We start from the raw sequence: 22,466 nt of genomic DNA, 5'->3' as shown, positions 1-22,466 counted from the left end.
TTAGTGAATCAGTCGTGTCCAAACCACACCTACTAGTAAACTTGGCTGCATCTCTCCCATCTTTGACTACTTGTGAAAGAGTGTCCCACATGGCCACCGGGTTCTGAGGTAGCACCTGCACCACCTTATCCCATAAAGCATGGGAAAAACGGCCCAAAAGGCACAAGGTGTTTACTGACCTCAATGGCGGGCTTTGGATTGGATTCCCTATTCAGAGGAGCAGAAAGGAAGGCGCCATGGGAAGTGGAGGCTTGAACCACCAAGCTCTCCGGGGTGGGGTGTTGTGTGAGGAAGCTAGGATCACTTGGAGATGAACGATGGCGGTGGCCAACTGTCCTATTTACAGGAGCATCAGTGAGGGCTTCATTAAAGGGTAAAATCGGTACCGATGTAGAAACCCCTGGCTGAAGCACCTCAGTCAGGAGGTTAATCCAGACCGGCACTGCACGCAGATCTAGGTCCAAGACCTCAGCGGCCCTATGCGCCACCATAGCATACAATGCTCCCTCCTATGTAGCCACAGTGGGAGGTGAGAGCATGCCAGTATCTGGAGAGGTGTCCAGTCCACTGGTTTCTCCTAACTCCTCATACCAGTCCATTAGCTCCAAACCATACTCAAGAGGGTCCTGAGGCTCCTCCCATTCCTCACCAATGCCTGGTTTATCATAATAAGACTCAGGCAATGACCTGGCCGCTTTTGGGACCGTTCTGGCTCATCATGTATTAGAATGGGGCTTGCGCCACCAGTGGGCAGTAGTGGCGCGGGAAGCGTCGGGAACGACGCCGGAAGAGGGCTAATGTGTGGATGCAGCCCAGTCTGGTTCCGATATAGGAACCAAGAGACCCCAATGGCGCTGAGGCCAAAGTTGCCGGCATGAAACCCGATGGGGCCTCTGCTGACCCGAGGAGGCCAGAAGGCTTGCCAGCGGGGTCAGCCTGCTCAAATACGAGCCGCATGGCCTTGTAAGACTGCGCTGAGTGGGGTGTCCCTCCAGCTCCTGGAAAGCGGGGGTCAAAGTGTGGCCCAGGCATCGGCTCTGCAGAACCGTGCCTGGAACATCAACGTTTCCAACTCACCTCAGACGACAGGTGAGGTTTAGTCGAACTACACTTGGACTTCTTCTTGTGTCTCCTCCCTGAATGGAAGGGGGGGGGGGAAGAGAGAGAGAGAGAGAGCGAGAGAGAGAGAGCGCTAGAGATAGAGATAGATGAAGACCACTGGGGGCTCCTGGAGCAGCCCCGCGACCTGATCCTCGACTGGGACCGGGACCTCCAAGGAGTCCTACCTTCTGACATCAACTGCTGGGCCACAATAAGCTTCATGGATCATTCCCTCAAAGTATTCGGAGCCATGGGCTGGCAGTCGGAACATGACTGAGTCGTGGTCTCGGTCCAAACACCAGAGGCATACCTTATGGGGGTCCATCACCGGCATGGCGAGGTGGCAGGCACCACATGGCTTGAACCCAGTCTTCCTAGATGTCATTCTCGCACAGACTTGAACAAATCTTTGACAAGAAGGTTAAAAAAGGCCTGTCAAAAAAGACAGAGGGTAGCATGATTCTGGATCTGCGCTAACAGGCACAGAAGGAGACGAACTGACGTACGCACGTGGGTGGTGCCTTTATAGGTGACCGTGAGATCACAAACAGCTCCAACAAGACCACGTGGATCCGAATGGCGCCATCCGATGGCGCGCACAAGGACATTGCTCAGCAAAACTTCCAGATTCCAAGCTGATGCCAGGAAATTCTAAGGTAAGGAATCTGCAGCTAGAAGTCTCTATCAGATAATAAAGGCTTTGAAATAATTAACCATAAATACAAATTTGAACAGCATTAACATGTGGGGAAGAATATTGCCTCAACTGCATACAATTAACTTCCCTGTAAACTGGCAGCCAAAGGGTTTGTGCTGCAAGGGGTTGGGCCTATTTGTCCCAGGACAAACTAAACATCAAAATGTGATGTCCTTGACCCCCAAACAATATGTCTGGGCATTGTGCTATAGGAATTCCACACCCCTGAAACTGTTGTGTGATTCACACAAAGCACACCATCTTGGACTCAACCAGGTGCCTAGTTTTCAGAATTGTTTGAGTTTGTTAAGTTTCTCTGGGCTGCCATCCAGCCCAGGCCCAAATACCACTTCTACCCCTATTGGCAATGTAGATGAGTTTTATTTTAGGGTATTTTGTGTTGCAGGTGTGAGGGTCTGCCACACGTCAGGTACTGTTTTTTTTGGAATGAGGGGGTGGGGGGGTGTAGGTGGTAGCAAATTTGTGATTCTCCACAGATTCCCACATTTTCCTTCACAGAAATGAGAGGAAAAAGTTTGGGGTTTGTTGTGGGCAAGAAAATATCGGGGATCCATGCAAGAAACACAACCCTGGAGCTCCTGTGTGTTTAGCTTTCAAAATAGCTAGGTTTAGTTGGTTTCCCTGGTGGCAGAGCGCAGCACTCGAACAGTCCAACCATTCACCCTGGCAAGTCGGAGGAACTTTGGATTTACTCCTACTCTGCTGCTCCATGTCAAAATTATGGGCAAAAGAATCAACATTTCCTCTTGGCTGCTGTGGGACTGTGGCTCTGTGCGCCCCACCTGGAAGGCAGAACGACTGTTGGGATTTTAGGGCTGGAAGATAAGCACAACTCTAGGATGGTCCACCCTCACAGCATATTTTTTTTCTACAAAAGTAAAATATATCCCTGGGGTCTTGGTAGATTCCCTCTGCCCCACCCCTGGGAGGCAGATTGGAGGTGAACTCCTCCATATACCTCCTGGGGGACTCTAAGACTACTGAGAAAACCAGCAGCTGGGACCACAGGTCTACCCACAGGGGGACCAAAATATCCCTAGTGTCTAGTGGGCTTTTACCCCTCTGTGGTACAGCCTGGGGTGAACACCCCCATCCCCCCCTCTGGCCCTGGGGTCAGACAGACTTATGGGGCCCAAAGCATGGGTGGGGAGAGCAAAAGGGCCATGTCCAGGGTGGCCGCTGCCCCGCCGCAATCTTGTCCTTGGTGCCAAGTGGGTGGGACCCTACTTAGGGATCTTGCTCCTGCGGTGACCCCTCAAGCAGGGATCCACTAGGGAGAAAGATCATTGGAAAGAGGAGATTCTCCCCTTTCCAATGATATCCCCCCCCCACATGCAAATCCGTGCTCGGGCTGAGCTATGCCCTTGGGCATGATCTGGTGAAAGTGAAATGAGCATATCAGCCCAATCCACTTTCAGTGAAATGACTTTAGCGTACCATGCACAGTCATCGTTATTCCCTTGATTCCCCCACAAACACCCAAAAAAAGACAGACTTGGGCTGCTATGGAGTCCCTAGCATCCCAAACTAAAAAATAATTTTTGTAAAAACAAATCCTTGTGTACAAACACCAGAGGACGCTTTACAGCCCTCCCCAGCATCAGCCAATGGCACCAGAAACACTGGGAGGGAGTGCCGGCATCAGCCAGTGAACGATGCCCTCACTAGCAGATTCAGGTCAATGGCCTTTGCAGACGTCTCTTGAGATGGAGTGAAGTACTCTTCCACTTACTATTCCTTGTTTGACTCATCATTACAAGGCAACCTGGCATGTCTTAGTGCTTGTGCTATTTGAAAGTAGTGCTTGATACGCTTTGAGTGAACGTTTGGACTGTGTCAGGACCAGGGGCTCAGATGATCAACTTTCTCCATTTTATTGCTCAGCAGCAGACCCAACGAATCAACATTATAACACGTAACAAATTACTATTAATGCCATGAGTTCTTGAATAAACAACAACAATCCCATCAACACACGTCTGGTCCATACAAACAGCCCCCAATCAAAGCATTTTCTCTTTCTTCACTGCTCAGGAGCTAGATAAGTACTTTTCTTGGGGACATATTTATAGGAGTTTTGGCATAACTATAAGGTTGGTTAGGAAAGCCCTCTCTCCTCTTCTGTGGATTGTCAATGTTCACTCTTAACACCTTTTTCTTTTCAAGTGCTTGAAGGGCACTCTGAGAATGACAGTCTGAGGAAAATTAATGACCCAACATGCTGTGGATCAAAAGCACTGCATGCACATGGACATGTGGCCTAATCCGAGAGGGGGCTGAGCTGGCTTTAGGTATGGGGGCACGCAGCCAAAAACAGGGGGTGCTCAACAGTAGCTCTATTGTGTCTGCTGGTCTCTACTTTCACAAGTGCAAAGGTGCTAGTGAATGTGGTTTAGGTAAACTTGAATTTGAGCAGATTTCAGAGTTTTCAGGACGCCAGCGCACCCTTAAAAGACAGCGAGGTCAAGAGGCATATGTCCCTACATAAAATTCAGACACAAGAGAACCAGGTGAGCAGAATGGGTTCTGAAAAGCCACAAAGTCTATTTTGAGAGTACCCTGCATAGTCTACGGCGACAGTGATCACTCATACTACCCGAGAACAGACTTAGGGATAAGGCACCAGGGAATAATCAAAGCCCACTCATTAACTACCTGTATAATATTTGTTAATATTTGCCTGATCTATATGGCAGGTGCTCGTAATAAGGGGGTACTGGGGAGTGGGGGGACCCAGGAGTTCCTCCCTTTGGATGAGGAATCTATTGATGCTTCTTTTCAGAGGTCAGGTTCGTCCATGATCGAGCCACTGAGCAGATGGATCTCACAACTAGCTGCACAGCACATCTATAACCCTCTTTTGGGGGAAGACCTGGGGCCTCTACAGCCTGCTAAACCTTGGGGAGCTCAGAAAAATCGAAGTAAAGCTATAGTAAAAACTAACAAACTCTCCCCCTCTCTCAGATGCCTTTCACCAACTCAGGCAGACTGTGCTAAAAAGGCAAGCTGGAGCCATAGAAGTTGGCATAGAGGGCTAACTTCCTAGGTATACCCTTTAAGGGGCTGTTCCTTCGCATTTGAGAAACTTCCAGGGGACGGTGCCCAAGAGGAAGACTCGGGTAAGGGCCTGGGTCCCAGCAAACCATGGCTATCAGACAGAGGTCCCAAACGACCCAGGATGAATACTAACCCACAGGAGAGTAGTGCAGCAATTAGAGCTCCTTTGAGCATACGGTATCCATATGATATTTATCATCCAGCAGCCCAGGTGGTTCAGTTTGTGAACAGCAGAATACAATAATCCTTAGATAAGGAAGTCAGGGGGCGACCCAAGGCAGAGTGCCACGTTTATTATGAAATGTCACAAAGACCCCAAAAAGAGGATGATCATTCCTAGTGATCTTAACAGGAGAAGCTACTAAAAGCATAGGTCCAATAACAAAGGTTTTGGATATGGCAGAAGAAGCTAGGAAGACTGGTAACTTTATTTCCCCCAGATAACCTATCCAGGTCGGCTCAAAGAGCATTGTGTTCCTTAAGAAATGCAAAATGTAAAAGCAAAGATGACTATCTCTTTTAATTAGGATCGACCCAAATGTGTCACCACATTTTCATCACTCAAAAAGGGTCAACAGTCTATGAGGGAGGTAATTGGCCAGATGATTTTTGGAGGTGCCGGAAGAGGTAGGGGACGACTAACCCTCCAACCTTACTTTCCTACCTCAAAGAAACAACAAAACAGGAACTCTTCCCAGTGGCAGGCCCATTACAGGTTCAGAGGTTTCTTCCAACCTCAGATGGTAGCAGAGGCCAGTGAACTAGAGGAACCTTTTGAGATGGCATCAATGCTCCAGGGGGCACACAAGATAAGAAGGTCCTGTTCTTCCAGTCCAAAAGTGGGAAGAGGGTTAGGTTTATTCCTTCAGGGAAGGAGGGAGATTACGGGTAAAGCCTTGGTTTTGCAAATACTCTTAGGGTTTCAAATAGAATTCTGCAGACCTTGCATTCAGAGGGGGAGAACTAGACCACTGTACTACTTGGTGGCGGAGACTGTCCTCATAAACCGGGTAGTGCATTCCTTGCTAGGGAAAGGGGCCACAGACCATTTCTGAGCCCTTATCTAAAAAGGGACTTTGTTGTTTTTCTGAAGAAAAACACTTCTCGGCATGGAATAAACCTGAAATGTAATCCAATGCCGTGAAACTGCCAGTTTAATACTTTTCACAGTTGGTACAGTACAGGAGAATTGAAAACGATCCCAAACTTCTTTTGGTGCCCAAACAACCACAGGAGTATACTTCCAAGGCCACATGACCTCAGGTGAAGCAATTAGAGGCTCTCGGGGTGTCAGGCGGAGGGCAACATCAAAGTCCTGCCCAGGTCCAGTTTGGGCAACCAGGATTATTCACATGAATGTCTTCTTCAGCTTTTTTATGAGTGGGGTTCAAGGTCCTCCTTATTACAGGTCACAGATGCTAAGTGCAGCAGGTTCTGTCCACCTGTTATCCTTTTCCAAGTCCAACTGTGATCTGAGGAAAGATGAGTAAGGGTTCAGCTTTGCAGGGTTCACCACCCTGTGTAATGAAATTAAGTATGTTTGACCACTGTGCATTTTAGTTGTTCAATTTTCACCAGTAGCACATTACGTTTTGTATTCAGTTTAGCTGCCTATTGGCTTTATTGTGGCATTAGACATTGCAATTGAGATAATGCAGATGAGCTGTGTTTTTCCACATGGTAAACTAAGCTTGTGTTTTTCGTATTTTTTCTCACCCAACATGATAGCATGATAAGGAAGAGCATATTTTGTGTTTTTCTTTAGTGCAGGGAAGGACTCGGCCTTGGGAGGGAGAGCCTTGAAAACTTGGCCAACTTTCGACGTTGTTTCTTCCAACTCTAACCTACAGTAACCAGCATGTTTTGAATATTAGAGGGAAGGGCCTTTCAGAAGGCTTTTTCATTATTTAATCTATAAAAGGTGTCCCCGGGCAGCAGCTGGGGGAATTTTCTGAGACTTCAGTCAGGAGTGGACATCAACTACCTGACCTCCCGTGAGGGTGGAAAAAACTCTTTATCGCAGTTGAACAGGGGTCATCAACTTGCTGGAATGAGAAAGATGAAGAGCAGTGATAGGCCCTACGGTGATGAATTTTGACTTTATTCTTTGCTTGGCAGTTATGCTATAATGTAATCACATATATTTACTGTGTACATTGCAGTTGAGAATCATTTTGATATATTTTCCTTTCATTGCTGTGACTATTTCTTAAAAGTGGGCCTCCAACCTACTAATCTCCTCTTTCAGGAACCTTGTGGTGAAGTAATAATAAATGTCTTCTTTAAACTAAGAAGTGCACTCCAGATATTTTTGTCAGCTCGGTCATTAGTGAAAGCAAAACATTTTGGCGTAGGGTCGTCAGTCTGGGAATGGAATTGGGGACTGGGGATTGGAAGTGCACGATTTTAAAGTGTAATTGTTTTTGTTGTTTAGAGAATTAAAGGAAGCACCTCAGACCATGTTTGAAAATGCATGTGAAGTTAAACTGCCTTATGATGCTGTGACAAACATGTTTTCTTGTTTATAAGGACTTTCTAAGTTTTGGGATGAGTGCTTGGATAAAACAAGTGTTTTCATATTTAGAAAAGGTGCTTTTTCAAAGAAACGATGTCCCTTTTGTTTTTGACAGAATGGTTTCGATACTTTTGTCTGCTTACAGAAAAATACATGAGAGATGTAAACAGTTAGAACATGAAAATAAGAATTTACGTGAGCAAATTAGCCAGAACAAATTATTGCAAGATAAAACTAAAATCTACAAAGTTGTTGCAGGAGAATCTGGCTTTTCACATTCCAGTAATGAGGAGGTTAAAAAAGGTGGGGGCCAGTGTGAGCCTCATGAGCAGAGCGTAGATCTCCGTGCGCAGGGCAGCCCACAGTTTTTGGCAGGAGTTGAAGTGCATTCTTTAAAAGATTACATTGAGGAAGAAGTAGACGTTGTTACCGGTATATTCAGACCACTTTTGCAAAGTACGATGTGTAAAATTAATTCAGACAAGACAGAGGTACTGTCGCAAAATGTGCAGTTTCTGGGAATTCAGTGGAATCCAGAACATAGACAGATGTTGTCACAGGTAAAACAAAAGATTTTAGAGTTTCTTACTATTTTCACTAAGCAAAAGACTCGGAGTTTCATGAAATTGTTTGATTTTTAGAAACAGTATAGCCCTCATCTGAGTAAAATCTTGAACCTTTGGTACAAAGTAACTAGGAAAAAACATGAGTTTGAATGGAGTGAGGCACAGCTGTGTGCTTGTGATTTGGCAAATGAAATAATTCAACAGACTTCAGATTTGTGAGCAGTGCAAGAGCGAAACATTGATGTACATGTAAATGTACAATAACAATATTCAAACTGGAGTATGTGGCAGAAACAGGGGAGGACAAGGGCACCCTGGGGCTTTGGATTAGAAAACTATCTGACTTTGTGGAGCGCTGTACTCCTTTTGAAAAACAGTTTTTGACTTGTTATTGGGCTCTAGTGAATACTGAGCAAATGACATTAAATTATAATGTAATTCTGAAATATCAATCATGCAGTGGGTGATGAGTTCACCTAAATCTCACAGTATAGGACAGGCACAAGAGGCTAGTATCATACTTTGGATCTGGTACATACAAGAGAGGGCTCGAGTAGGACCGGAAGGCACTGCAGCCGTACATGAACAGGTGTCACAAACCCCTGTACAGGATGAGGAGAGGGTGCAGCGAGTACCAAAGGTAAAAGAATCACCAGTAAAATTGAGTGCACCATTTGAATTCTTGTCCCCTGAAGATAGAAAGCATGCTTGTGTTTACTAATGATTCATTGAAATACGTGGATGTTAAAAGACATTGGAAAGCAGTGTTATGCAATCCAGTTACTGAAAAGTTGTTGTCTACCACAGAAGGAAAAAGGAGCCAATATGCAGAGTTGTACAATGTGTGTCAGACTTTAAAGCAAGAGCTGCCTGAGACGTGTCATTTTTACACTGATTCTTGGTTCACTGCCAATGGATTAGCATTTTGGCTTTCCACATGGCTTGCACATAACTGGTTCATTCATTCAGAGGATGTGAGGAGCAAAGAGTTGTGGCAGGACATTTGGGAAATGTTAAGACAGAGTAATGTCACAGATGCTTATTGTCCCATTGACTCATTAGAATGCTGGTTCAATTCCCTTGCAGACAAAAGTGCAAAGACAGAAGTGTCAACCCAGAATTCTAACTTGGTGGGGATGCCTAAGTGGGCGCACCAGAAATGTGGACACATAGAAGAAAAAGGCACTTACAGGTGGGCAGAGATTAGAGATGCACATTCCCCTATATTTGATAAAAAATGTGATTTTGCAATGTCCTATTTGTCAGCACACACAACAGAGATCTGTCCCACAAACAGTCAAAGATCAGTTGGGGAGAGGAAAGTTACCAGCACAGATATGGCAAATTGATCAAGTTTTAGGGGGAGTGATTGCTGCAGGTTACCAAGACAAAATCAAAGTTATTCTGATAACTAGAAGAGAATTGATTTATTCTTACAGACTGGAGACAGAATTGCCCAACTTGTCATAAGTGCAGTGAATGGAGGTTTGGTAAGGAAGGAGTCTGCCCCAGCCCTTCTGACAGTGCAAGGAAAGGGAAGCTGTGGTGCAGCAGATACAAACCTCAGTGCTAAGGTGTGGATTGAATACCCAAATGATCCTCCAGAACCCCCAGAAATCATAGCAAAGGGCCCCAATAAAATCCTGCTGATTATAAAACAAGGAAAGGAAAAAGGAGAGCACATTTCAGATGACAAATGTTATTTGCAAGAAAAGTCATAATTATTTCTTTTGCAGATCCTACTACGACTCGCCACTGACCATGAGTGTGTTGTGTGGCCTCCCTTCAGGCGTTTGAGTGTGGGGTCGGGGGAGGGACTGCACCCCCCAACATGAACCTGACTGATTAAAGTAAAAAACCCATGGATCCATTTTGCACAACTGGCGCCTCCGGTTCAAGTTCTACGTGGGATCAATATAGAGTACCATGGATGCTCTGTCAACTTGTTTGATTACATTCTTCCACTGGAACTAACTCATGGCTTATTATCGGATGACTGCTGCCAGTCTCATCAAGCAACATTGCCAGTTAGTGGTCTGTTTTTCGTGTGGAAACCTGACTTTCACTTACATTCCAGCAAACCTTTCAGGTGGACCGTGGACCTTTTCATGATTAGAACTCATGCTGTTTCCATCTAATTCTACACAAACTTGCTATATTAGAGACACTATTCAATCAGTTATTATCCCAATCAATAGAAGCTTCAGTCTTTTCATTGTAGGTGTATCTGATTTGAAAGTTTATAAGATCAATACGTTAATGTTGCTGTATAAAATGCAAACTTGATTTGCTTATAATGTTTTTTTTGTTTTTTTTGTTTTTTAAATAAGAGAAAAGTAAACAAAAGTCATTGGTCAGAGGGTGGAGATGTAATGAAATTAAGTATGTATGACCACTGACTTTGTGTTTCACCACTGTGCGTATTAGTTGTTCAATGTTCACCAGTAGCACATTACATTTTGTATTCAGTTTAGCTGCTTATTGGCTTTATCGTGGCGTTAGACATTGCAGTTGAGACAATGCAGATTAGCTGTGTTTTTCCACATGGTAAACTAAGCTTGTGTTTTTCGTATTTTCTCTCACCGAACACGATAACATGATAAGGAAGCGCATATTTTGTGTTTTTCTTTCATGCAGGGAAGGACTCGGCCTTGGGAGAGAGAGCCTTGAAAACTTGTCCAACCTTCGACGTGGTTTCTTCCAACTCTGACCTACAGTAGCCAGCATGTTTTGAATATTAGAGGGAAAGGCCTTTCAGAAGGCTTTTTCATTATTTAATCTGTAAAAGGTGTCCATGGGCAACAGCGGGGGGAATTTTCAGAGACTTCAGGCAGGAGTGGATGTTAAAACTCCTGAGGGTGGAAAAAAACTCTTTCTTGCAGTTGAACAGGGGTCATCAATTTGCTGGCATGAGTAAGATGAAGAGCAGTGATAGGCCCTACGGTGATGAATTTTGACTTTATTCTTTGCTTGGCAGTTATGCTATAATATAATCACATATATTTGTTGTGTACATTGCAGTTGAGAATCATTTTGATATATTTTCCTTTCATTGCTGTGACTATTTTTTAAACGTGTGCCTCCAACCTACCAATCTCTTCTCTCAGGAACCTCGTGGTGAAGTAATAATAAATGTATTCTTTAAACTAAGAAGTGCATTCCAGAGGTTTTTGTCAGCTCGGTCATTAGTGAAAGCAAAACACCCTGTGTGTGACCGAAACAGTAAAGGTCCCTAGCCCCTAGCCTACTCACTTCTTTGGCAATAGTTCCTGTTTGCTTTACAGCAAACAGGCCCAAAATGCAAAGTATCAGGGCAAATCCAAGATGGTGAAGGACGTCTGCCACACTAAATGTGGGCTTTGAGTCTGTGGTTGTGAGTAGGGAGTGTATTAGAGTAATCCTTGTGTCCTTCCATGTATAACAATAAATTATACTTTAAAACAGACATTGTACCCACAACAAACCTAGAAACAGAAGTCTCGTAGAACAAACACAGGGTCCAGTCAGAGGCTACTCAAAACTTGCCTTTGCATCATGTCTCATATTGGTACGTTGATCAAGTCTGTACTGCTAGAGAGTCCAGAGATAACAAACTATGTGGCGTATTCTGAATAGTTTAGAAAACATAACACACAGCCATATATGCCACGACGTGACAAATATTTGCACATACATACACTACAAACCAAAAACACACAAACATCACTCTAAGATGTTGAACCATCACAAATTAGTAAAATTCTGTGACATGTTACGCCTCTTACTTGTATGACATACTTATTTGTTTTTATTAAAGTCCAATCCTCATATAAAATATCAACATACAAGCACAATGGAAGAAACATTTCACACATGACTTTACAGACTTATTTTGCGAGGGTGTGAAAGGAAGTCTGTGTTTTGAGTTTCAACAGAAGTCTGAGCCACAAAATGGGATGGTGGTGAACTACAGGTGAATACTATGACTTATTTCCAGAAAGGCATCTAAGTGCTTCTATCACGTGATACTCCTTGGTATGGTCTTGGCCAGTCCCTCATTTTTAGTGAAAATTGGTTAGTTTCCTACAACAACCCATCCAACATCTACAATGTGTTCTAGTGGAAAGGTGAAGAAGGATCAGCATTTTTTTGACTGAACACACACCTTCTAAATGCCTGATAACTTCAGGATTTTTCTGATTTCTCAGATCTCATCATCTCGTCTAATACGCCCACATCGCTCCTCCTAGGTAGCTTCAACACAATAAGAGCTCTACAGAAAAAAAAAGGAGACACCCTACCTGACCTCACTGACATACTCAAGTGGTATAGTTAGTCAACCAACCCGGACATTGTCTCAGTATTAACACCAATTCAATACAAAACACCTACACCTCAGGACTGGACCGACCACCTCACCAACTCTATCTCCATACTCCGCATCCAACTGATAAACCGAGGTCAACCCAAACGAAAGTATAGAATATTCAAATTTATCAAAGACTGATGCACCAAACTAATGTCTGAACACCTCTCACTCTGCTAACTCCATAGGTGACTTCAACACAATTTTCAACTTCAACACTTCTCACAAAAAAAAGGTGAAATCCCACATTCCAACTAAAAAACAAGTACAGGCCGAAACCTTCAGAACCCTGGTACTATAAATGACATTGTAAACAACAATCATGCCATCCATAGACAAGAAACAAAAATGGTGGATAAACAGAATCCCCGATGACATCATGCTACTTTAGTCCCCCCATGCATCATGCAGACCACTCACAACAATGAAACTGCCAACAGAAACAGAACAACCCAATCGAGCACTACATCAGACTCTTGCCTTTTTCACCTAATCCCACACTCCACAAACAACTGCAATACCATTAACCTCTTCTTCAGTGAAAATGATCAAATAGCATATCAACAACAAGTCTGCATCTTTTCTTAGGCCCACTTTCTTGCAGCATTCAGAGTGGTCAGCCTTCAAAAGCCCTATCTCTAACAAATCTTGTCAGCATACTCACTCTCCCAAAGCTACCTTTTTTGAAGATGTCTTACCCTCATCATTCATCAAAGCTCTCTATCTGCATTGTCACAGTCTCCCTCACTAGACATCCTTGAAGAAGCTCTCAAAATACATTGCCAGCCTATACCACCACATTAATGTTTTACCCTCACCCCACTGCAACTGCAGGCACATCTAAGTCTTAACCATGTTTACTTGCCGTAACAAGATTCTATACCAGATTAATCACGTCCACAGCTGAGAATCTGCGGTATACAAAAGTACACCTGTGACTATTATGACTTTACAGTTGAAATTATTAGATTCTTCATATTGAAAATAGTAACGTTTTCTATTGGCTGTATAATTATAAATAAATGACTAAAATGTATGCAATATTAATTACAAGCACATCAATTACATTTACACAGTCTGAATTACACATTGATCCATCGTAGTACTTTTCTTTCCCGAATAGCACTTAAGAATAGTCATTTCAATGTAACAAAAGCCCCAGCTAAACAATTAATGGCAAAAGTGAACTTGAGGGCAAGGCAGGCACTTTGTTAATGGCACAGACCTGTGTCTTGTACCACCCCTTGGGATTTCGTAATGCCATTAGAAATAGTAGTGACATCTGCAAGGTCCCAACAGTAAGCGAGAAAGACTTTTCACAGCATCAATATGCATTTTTGAACCAGTCTCTGCAGGTATCCCACCTCTCATCAGACAACAGAAGGTCCGTTGCATCCAAGGCTTCAGCAGTTATAGTGCTTTTGTGATTGTGCTAGCTATGAATAAGACTGTCTCATTTGCCACAACCCTTCCATCATGAAAAGAAGGGGGATATCCCAAAAGATCATATTGCATATAAAAGGGAGTCAATTTTCAGCTGGGAGAAAAATCATTACAAGCGGCTGTGTTTCTTCACCCACACCTCCTGTTCCAATGCTCACATTAGATATCAGTACGAAGAGAACGAAATTCAAGAGGCGCAATCCATTTCCATAACGTGCAAGGTTTGAAGACTGAAGGGACTGGATATCTACTTCTTTCATTTGCAAACAGCATTGGAAACTGACTTCAACACTGAAACTGTTATTTCCGGCTGAAGCTTTCTTTCAAGAGAATCTTCCTTTGTTTTTCTCTTGGTGGATTTTGAAAAACAGTATTTGGGTCTTAAAGGCACTAGCTGACCACAGTTAAATCGTCAATATCGGTTTCATCAAAACTTAAATCACACAAGATTTCTTCTTCACCGTCCTCGTTAAGCTGCATCCAGGACAGGTCATTCACCTGGAAATTAATTGAATAATTTGAAATATGCCAAAAGGTGACTAAACATTTAAATATATCAGTCTGCTTCTTTACATGTTCAAGAAAGCTAATGCGTTCCAAGGCCCAAATCTTTAAAAAAACAGAAAGACATTTACAAGCACTAAACTCGTGCCTAGCCTTAGACAAATGTCTAACATTTTCCTAGTTCAGATTTACAGGGGTTCAGTTTTGCACAAGTGAAAACATTTTTACATAAATGTAAGGGATGTTGCGTTTATGTCTGCAGAACTACAATCCGAATGTGCATTTTGCATAAAACCTGTTTCTTTTCTCTATGCCAAGAATATCCTTTCCTCATACCCTGAAAAAATTAGCGCAGGAGCGCCTTTGATACGAGTTTCTCTTTCCCCTTAAATGACTACTGAGAAGTAGCTTCCTTTGCTGGGGTACTGATGGATCAGGAATATTATTCCTTTTTAAATTAATGGCTCTGCAATTGACACTGACATCCCGAAGTTAAAAAGTACAACAGGCAAGTGATATCGGTATTTTTCTCTTAGCCGTATTGGTATTCTGCAAATTCTGCATACACTTAAATCCTGTTCATCTGCAGTGTGTTAAACATATATTTGGTTTTAGCATGCCAACCAGTGCCGTCTTCATAATATTACCAACATCACAAAGCACCGAAGAAAATCAGAAGTGAGCGCTCATGCTTTTTCAAAGCGCACATGCACCGGCAGAAAACGTTATTACAAATGCATTATTAAAGCGCCTAGACACCGGCAGAAAACGTTATTACAAATGCATTAGGTTGTTCAAGTGGGGCAATTCTTCAACGAAGTTAACGGATACGTTCATCAATGAGACGGAGAAAGGTCAGAATGTAAATCAACAATCACAAAGTGCATGCAAATGGAACACTTAATAAAATTAAACATTTTTCGGTAAAACGTCATGATGCACAGGTTACATTAACATTTGTTTTAGACACGCAGATACCTACCATTCGTAACACTACAGAAGAAAGAAAAGACAAGACCTGGATATTTGTAGAAGCTTCGGGTTATATTAGGTTAAATCACGTTTAAGGTCCTGCCAGGAATTTCAGGAACAGCACTTTTGTTCTGCAGACCTACCGCACTTTAAGTATACTTAAAGGATAAAAGATGATGATTTGAATTGAAGGCTTAACTGACAGCGCCAGTAGGGCTCTGACAGACATTCAGAAGTAATTGCAATGAGGAATACTATAAAAATGGTGAGCAATTTTAGTGTCAAACCGTGCATATGCTCAAAGGATGTGCGCATCAAAAACATAAGAATCACATTACGTACCACTTAGGTATGATAAAGGATGTACGAGGGAACAAATATGTGAGTCCCTTTGGGAAACACATCACAACTGGTGACCTGGATAATGAAGATTAGTTAGGCAACCGCAGAAAGGCGGAGGAACGACCGTTAATGGTGTCCCTAGCAAAACCATGCTTGGCATATGATAAAAGAAACATCAAAATATCAGACAGTTTGGCCTGCAGAGGATCAACCTGACAGTTTCCACAACAGGCCAGGAACTTGGCCCAACAACCAGAGTTAATAGATTTGGTCTGTGTCCATCTGTTAGAATATATCCACTACTTGTGCAGGCAGATCAGATCCACTCAGATGGTGCTGCTCAATCTCAACGCATGGAGGTGTAGGTTGTGGAGAGTCAGGTGCAAGACACTGCCCTGTTGCTGAAACAGGTCATTCCACACAAATTAGGGCAGGCTGGCAGACAAATGCTTGGGCTCAGAAAGTAGGACTACTACACTCTCCGGGCCACATCTGGGGCTAATACGATGAGATCAGCTTGGTCACCCTGACCTCCTTCGGAATTCTGGACAGGAGTAGCAGAGGTAGAAAGGCGTTCAGAAGACTGGAGTTCCACTGCAGAAGGAATGTTTTTCTCCAACACCCAGTAATCGACACTCTGCATGTTCTACTCAGTTGCAAAAAAGATCTACTAAAGGCTTGGCCCACACCAGGCAACGATGCAGTGAACCCCCTCTGGATGCAGACACTATTTATGATCTGTCAGATGCCACTGATCTCATCCTCACCAAAGGTTAGCGAACAGTCAAATGACTGGCCATCTAAGAGATCCTTTGGAGGTTGAGTCAAACATTGCATTTATTTTGTCTGTCAAGATGTGAAGCCGCAGCCCCTAAATGGATAGGAAGCAGTCATTCAGGGCAAAGTGAATGGCATGAAGCTCCAGAAGGCTGATGTTGTGCCTCTGCTCCATCAGGACTAAAGACTCCGGATCTTCACCACTCCATGGTGACTGTCCTATCACAGAACGGATGCATCAGTCACTAGTGTGAGCTCTCGATGGGCTAGGAAGAACAGCCTGCTGTAATTTATGACAGTGTATTACCGTCACCGCTGCATGTCCTGAGTTAAATCTTCCAAGATTAAGTTTTCTGAGAGGCATCCCCAATGATGTGCAGACTGTGGGCTGAGGTTCTACTGCATGTGGTCCACAAGCGCTAAATTGGAAGGGGTAGCCAACAGAATACATGATGTCGGGGGCCAAAAACCTCCAAACACACTGTACCGAAACCCAGCATTGAGCCTGAAACACCAGGATCATAACCTAAGTGTTCCGGACTCGCATCAGGGGTAAAAAAGCCTTGAACATCTCAAGATGGCCCTATGAAGTGAATCCTCTGTAGGCTGCAGGCGTACTTTTAGGTTGGCATGACTGAAGAGTGACAGTTGTCTTAAGGTGGTCCACTACTGACTGCAGCAAGTCCGTCTTCAGCAAACACTCATCAAGCTACAGAAGGAATTTGTAACTCTGAGAGCACCTATTTGTGACATAGTGCTGTCGATTCATATGCTGTGCATACTCCTGCCATCCAGTGTTGGGTCCGGATGTGTGCTAGCTGTTTTTCTTTGGAGAAGTCTTTGGAGACACAAGGCAGAGCGGCGACTCCTCTTGGTGATAATGCACATGTGCATCAACTCCATTGTTAGATTGTTTTACTACACGGCTAGTGAGTATGGAGTGTAAAACAAACTGATAAGTAGAAAGCTGTCCATGCATAAGAGGATAAAGAGATAATAGGAGAAAATTGCAACAGCCACAGGTATCCGGGGAGGACGGTGGGTGCATGTGAATCTACATCACTACATGCCATGAACAATGCTTACAGGGTAACATTTCCCTTTCAGGGCATGTGTGGCTGTAGATAAACATGCTGTGCATAGACTGCAAATCAGTCTGCCCCCAAAAAGGGGTGGTTAACCTGTTGGTGTTGCAGTTTTTTGGAAAAGTGTACGTAGCACTGCCTGACCCACGTTAGCTTGTTGGTGTGCTAGAACATCCACACAGTAGTGTTTAGTGAAAGTGTGCGGTGTAGACCAGGAAGCTGCTCTACATATGTCAGCTACTGGGATGCTCCCAAAGAAGGCCGTAGAAGCTCCATTCTTGTAAGTAGAGTGTTCTCTAGGAGCAGCAGTTAAAGTTTTTAGCTTTAGAATAACATGGTTGAATGTATTTATCTATCCATCTAACAATGCCTGATTTGGATACAGCCTTTCCTTTATGAGGTTGGAAGAAAGCAACAAAACACTGAGGCCCTCATTACAACATTGGAGGTAGCTGCTGCCTACCGCCACGGTGACGGCCGCCAACATACCATCGCCGTGGCTACCAGTCGCCCACCCGCATTATGACCCTCGACGGAATTCCACCAGAAGGCTGGAGGAATACTGCTGACGGTCATGACAGCGGACGGCGGTAAGGTGGCGCTGCTGTCAGCAGCAGCCCCACGCCAGCAAAACACCGCCGACCGTATCATGAGCAATGATATGGCCTGGCGGTGTTTTGCTGACAGACACAGCTGCTGACAGCAGCGTCGCGTCCAGTCTCCAGCCGGAGGACCCCCCGTAAGCAGGTAAGTGGGGTTTTCCGACAGGAGGGGGAGTTGGGGGGTGGGGGGTGTTGTTTGCGTGTGTGTCTGTTTATGAATGCGTGCATGCGGTGTGAGTCGCTTTGAATGAGTGCGTGAACACCTGCATGTGAGTGTACGTGTATGTTGTGCGTTGTGAATGCATGTGTGCGGCAAAGTATGTTGGTATGTGTTGCAGTGTGTGGGTATGTATGTGTGCATGCGGGTATGCGTGAGTGGATGTGTGTACGCGTGTGGGTGTGGAAATGTACGGGGGCAGAGGGGTGGGGGTGGGAGACGACTCCTGGGAGGGGGGCAGGGGAGACCCCTATCAGTGCCAGGGAAGGAATTCCCTGGCACTGATAGTGCCTACCGCCATGGTTTTCGTGGCGGTAAGATTGCCACGAAAACCATTGCGGTAGGCAGGGTCATTATCCCATGGGTGGGACAGTGACGGCCCGGCGGAGAGGAAGCAAAAACCATGGCATATAAACTGCATAGGTACATGTCCTGCCTTTTATCTACATAGCACCCTGCCCTATGGGGTATCTAGGGGCTACCTTAGGGGTGACTTATATGTAGAAAAAGGGCAGTTTAAGTCTTGGCAAGTACTTTTAAATGCCAAGTCGAAGTGGCAGTGAAACTGTACACACAGGCCTTGCATGAGGAATGGTTAAGGGGCTACCTGGGTGGGTGGCACAATCAGTGCTGCAGGCCCACTAGTAGCATTTAATCTACAGGCCCTGGGCACATGTAGTGCACTTTACTGGGGTCTTACAAGTAGATTAAAAAAGCCAGTTGGATCTGAAGCAATATCACCATGTTTTAAGGGAGAGAGCATATGCACTTTAGCACTGGATAGCAGTGGTAAAGTTTGCAGAGTCCTAAAACCAGCAACAACAGTGTCCAAAAAGTGGAGGGAGGCAGGCAAGAAGTTAGGGGTGACCACCCTAAGGCTGTCAGGTCTAACAAAGGGCATTACAACTTTTGGAAAAAGCGCAGCTCAAGTCCAGTTTGTCCCAAAAATAAAATAAAAGATGGTGTATGATGGGTGAATAACAGAGCTTGTAGCTCACTCATGAGACAAGCTGAGGTTATCATTAGGAGAAAGACTTTTGAGAGTCACTAGACAAAAGGACAGCTGTGCACCAGCTCAAATAGAGTACACAGCAGGAAAGTGAGGACCAAATTAAGGTCCTACTGTGACATTATAAAAGGTTTGGGGGAAACATGTGGACCAGACCTTTAAGGAAACACATCATACCAGAGGATTTAAACAAGGATGGTTGGTCCAGTAAATGGAAAAAAAGGTCAAACGAGTCAACATGTAACCTTTAACTGTGTCCACAGTAAGTCCTTGCTAGGGCAAATATAGCTCAAAAACAGAACATCTGACAACTGATCTTGTAATGGGTCCGTGCGGGACCTAATGCACCAGGCCACAAACTTCGTGCAGCATCTAGCGTAAACAGATTTTGCAGATGGATGCCTGGCTACTAGAATTACATGCACTGCAGAAGAGAAACTGAAGGCAACATATTACTGCTCTATTTCCACACATGGAAATCCTCTCTAGGGGACAGCCTGATTGGAGGGCAGACGCTCATAGCCAAATGTACTGAGTATCACACTCTCCTAGTCGAAACCCTCAACAGTAGGATGATTTGGGCGTGGTCGTTCTTAAGTGTCTTAAGAACTAGGGGTGGGAGATACAGTGGTGGGAAAACATACAGGAGTCCCATGCTCTACTCGTAAGCCGAAAGCATCTCCGAGAGACAGTCTTCTTTGGAAAAGCGTCAACAGTGCATGCTCTCTGCAGCTGTGAAGAGATCCAGCAAGGCACCTTATTACTGTTGTAAGTTTCCCTGGCCCTGCTTTGGATGTAGGGGCTATTCTTGATCTGCGAGGTGTCGTCAATTGAGTTTGTCTGCCCTGGCATATAAAGGTCTTGCCAGGTGATACACGACCAGGGAGATGTCCTCCCTACCCAGCCAGTTCAAGATGCGCAGGGCCTGCAAGCACAGGACCCACAACCCCAATCTGCCTTTCTTGTTGCAGTACCACATGGCGGTGGTGATGCCCGTGAGTAAATTTGAAGGATTGTAAGAAAGCCTTCAATGTCAAACAAATGGCCTACAACACCAACATATAAATGTGGAGGCTGGTTCTGCTGGAGACCAGGGTCCTCTGACCTCCACTATCCCAGATGACCTCCTCAAGCCAAAAGCAACTCATCTGTCACCACCGTCCATTGGGTGGTGTAGGAAGAGGGGTCTGTCACTGGACCCCAGTTGCTGTGGAGCAGCCACCACTGCAGGTCTTTAAAAGTCTCCAAGATCTTGATGGAATTTGACAGCTTCCCTGGGTGCTGAGCCCAGTGAGTATTCAAATCACACTGCAGAGCTCACATGTGCCATCTTGCATAATACACTAGCAGGTTGCAGGAGGCCAAGAAGTCTCAGATCCACTCTCACAGAAGGGAAGGCTCAAAATTGTGCTCCAATGAATGGGTACATCTGCAAAGGAGTTGGGTGAGACTTTGACACATTGATCGATATTCCCAAAAGATGTTAGGAGCTTCACTGTTGTCTGGAAACAATTTATGACTGTGGTGAGCACACTTTCAACAGCCACTCATCGAGCTTTGGGAAGAAAGGTATTTCCACCTTCGAAAATGTGCTGCATCCACCATCATTGACCACTCAAGGGACACATGTAATGCAGACGGGAAACAGACAAAACTAAACATTTTCCTCGCCAACCTTAAACAGCAGGTAATGCCTGTGGGACTGCAAGACTGGAATGTGAAAATAAACATCCTTCAGATCCACCTCCACAGTCTTGTGTTTCCAGGGCAGATAGAACTTGTGGCATGTGAGCCTCCTGAATGTGGCCTTTTTCAGGAAGAATTGAGAGGGGAAAAATAAAATTGAGGCCTCTGTCTTTCTTCAGCCCCAGAAAATAATGATGTAACATCCAGGTCCTATCTCTGAAGCCAGACCACTCGCTATGACTCTTATGTGCAAAAGAACCTCAACCTCCTGCCACAAAATACACAAATTGTCCTTTGATAGCCACTCTGATGTAGGTAGAATGGTAGGGCATAACATTGCTGGACTATTTGAAGCACCCACCCGTCAGATGTGATGCTTTGCCCACCTGAAGAGGAAATACTTTATCCTGCCTTCAAGAGAATGGCAATGTTTCCATAGGGGCGATAGCATGGGCGGTGCATTGCTCTTGAGGGACTGGGCATGGTTGACCAGATCCCAATGAGAAGGAGGTGTGATGATGGGAATGTGGACTTTAGTGGTGTATTTGTCCCAAGCCCTTTCTGAAACCTCGAAAGGTATGAAATTGTTGGTGATACTGCTACATGGGCACAGAAAGCCTGAAGGTGTGTGCTTCAATCCTGCTCTCCTTAAAACACCCCAGGGCCCAGTCTGCTTTATCTCTGAAGACAGGTACCCTCAAGTGATGACTAAACAATTTGAAAAGCCACTGCATCTCATTCAGGGCGGCACTGAAGCTGCACACTGGTACCTAATAGCATGCCCAAGCAGTCGGTGGTGTCCAGCCCAGAGCAGATGTACTTCACTACCTCTTGCCCGTCTTGGACAATCTGCACAAGGTTGGGACAGAATTCCTCAGGAACTGTCCCGCAAGGTCTCACTGACCATATCCCACAACACATGCAAGTATCGTTCCAGGAGGCAAATGGCATTTACTTAACAGAGGGCAAGGATGACTAAGGAGAATACAGTGCCTAAGCCTCCATATGCTTTGATTCAGGAGGCGTAGTATGGAATAAGTAGGGAGTCCCGTTTCTCGTTTTTTCCTTTTTTTTTTCTTAGTTTTCCCAAATTTTGAAAAATCAGGGCTTATGAATATTTATGTTACAGCGCCATAAAAGCTTGCTAAAGACGGTGTCTTTGTGTTTAAAAAGTACATTTATAGATGATGTTTATAATAGTTGGAACATTTCTAACAGATGACGGACATTGCACATTTTAATTGCTTATTTTTTGATGAGGAAGATTGTTGCTGTAGTGTTTTTATAAAGATAGCTCAACAAGGTAATCATTTTCGTCTACTGCTGCCTGTCCTGTATACCACAAGCCCTGCCGATGAGCCAACCGGTCAGCCATGGTCACACTGGGGTGAAGGACAAAGCGCTAGCATGCACCCGCATCCTCGTAACAAAAAGGGCTGCCGGCATGGTAACCAACACCCCACACAAATAGAGGGCCTGCCAGGGTGCCAAGCCTGCAATTTGTACTTCAGCGATCCTGATGTGGAA

At 44.6% G+C, this 22,466-nt stretch overlaps 1 protein-coding gene across 1 annotated transcript in view; it reads right to left on the bottom strand.

The window, feature by feature from the left end:
• Window positions 1-11,721: 11,721 nt before the first annotated feature.
• The window catches only part of RDM1 (RAD52 motif containing 1), a 102,597-nt gene continuing 91,852 nt past the window's right edge, over window positions 11,722-22,466 (bottom strand). Inside the window, exon 7 of the mRNA XM_069238082.1 lies at window positions 11,722-14,243. Within this exon, the coding sequence (XP_069094183.1) occupies window positions 14,136-14,243 (108 nt within the window). The 3' untranslated portion in view covers window positions 11,722-14,135. The remainder of the gene's footprint in view (window positions 14,244-22,466) is intronic.

This window comes from Pleurodeles waltl, chromosome 6 (genome assembly GCF_031143425.1).
Source record: "Pleurodeles waltl isolate 20211129_DDA chromosome 6, aPleWal1.hap1.20221129, whole genome shotgun sequence".
Taxonomy (NCBI): Eukaryota; Metazoa; Chordata; class Amphibia; order Caudata; family Salamandridae; genus Pleurodeles; species Pleurodeles waltl.
The sequence above is the reverse complement of the archived record's forward strand: the minus strand, read 5'-3'. Positions and strand labels throughout refer to the sequence as shown.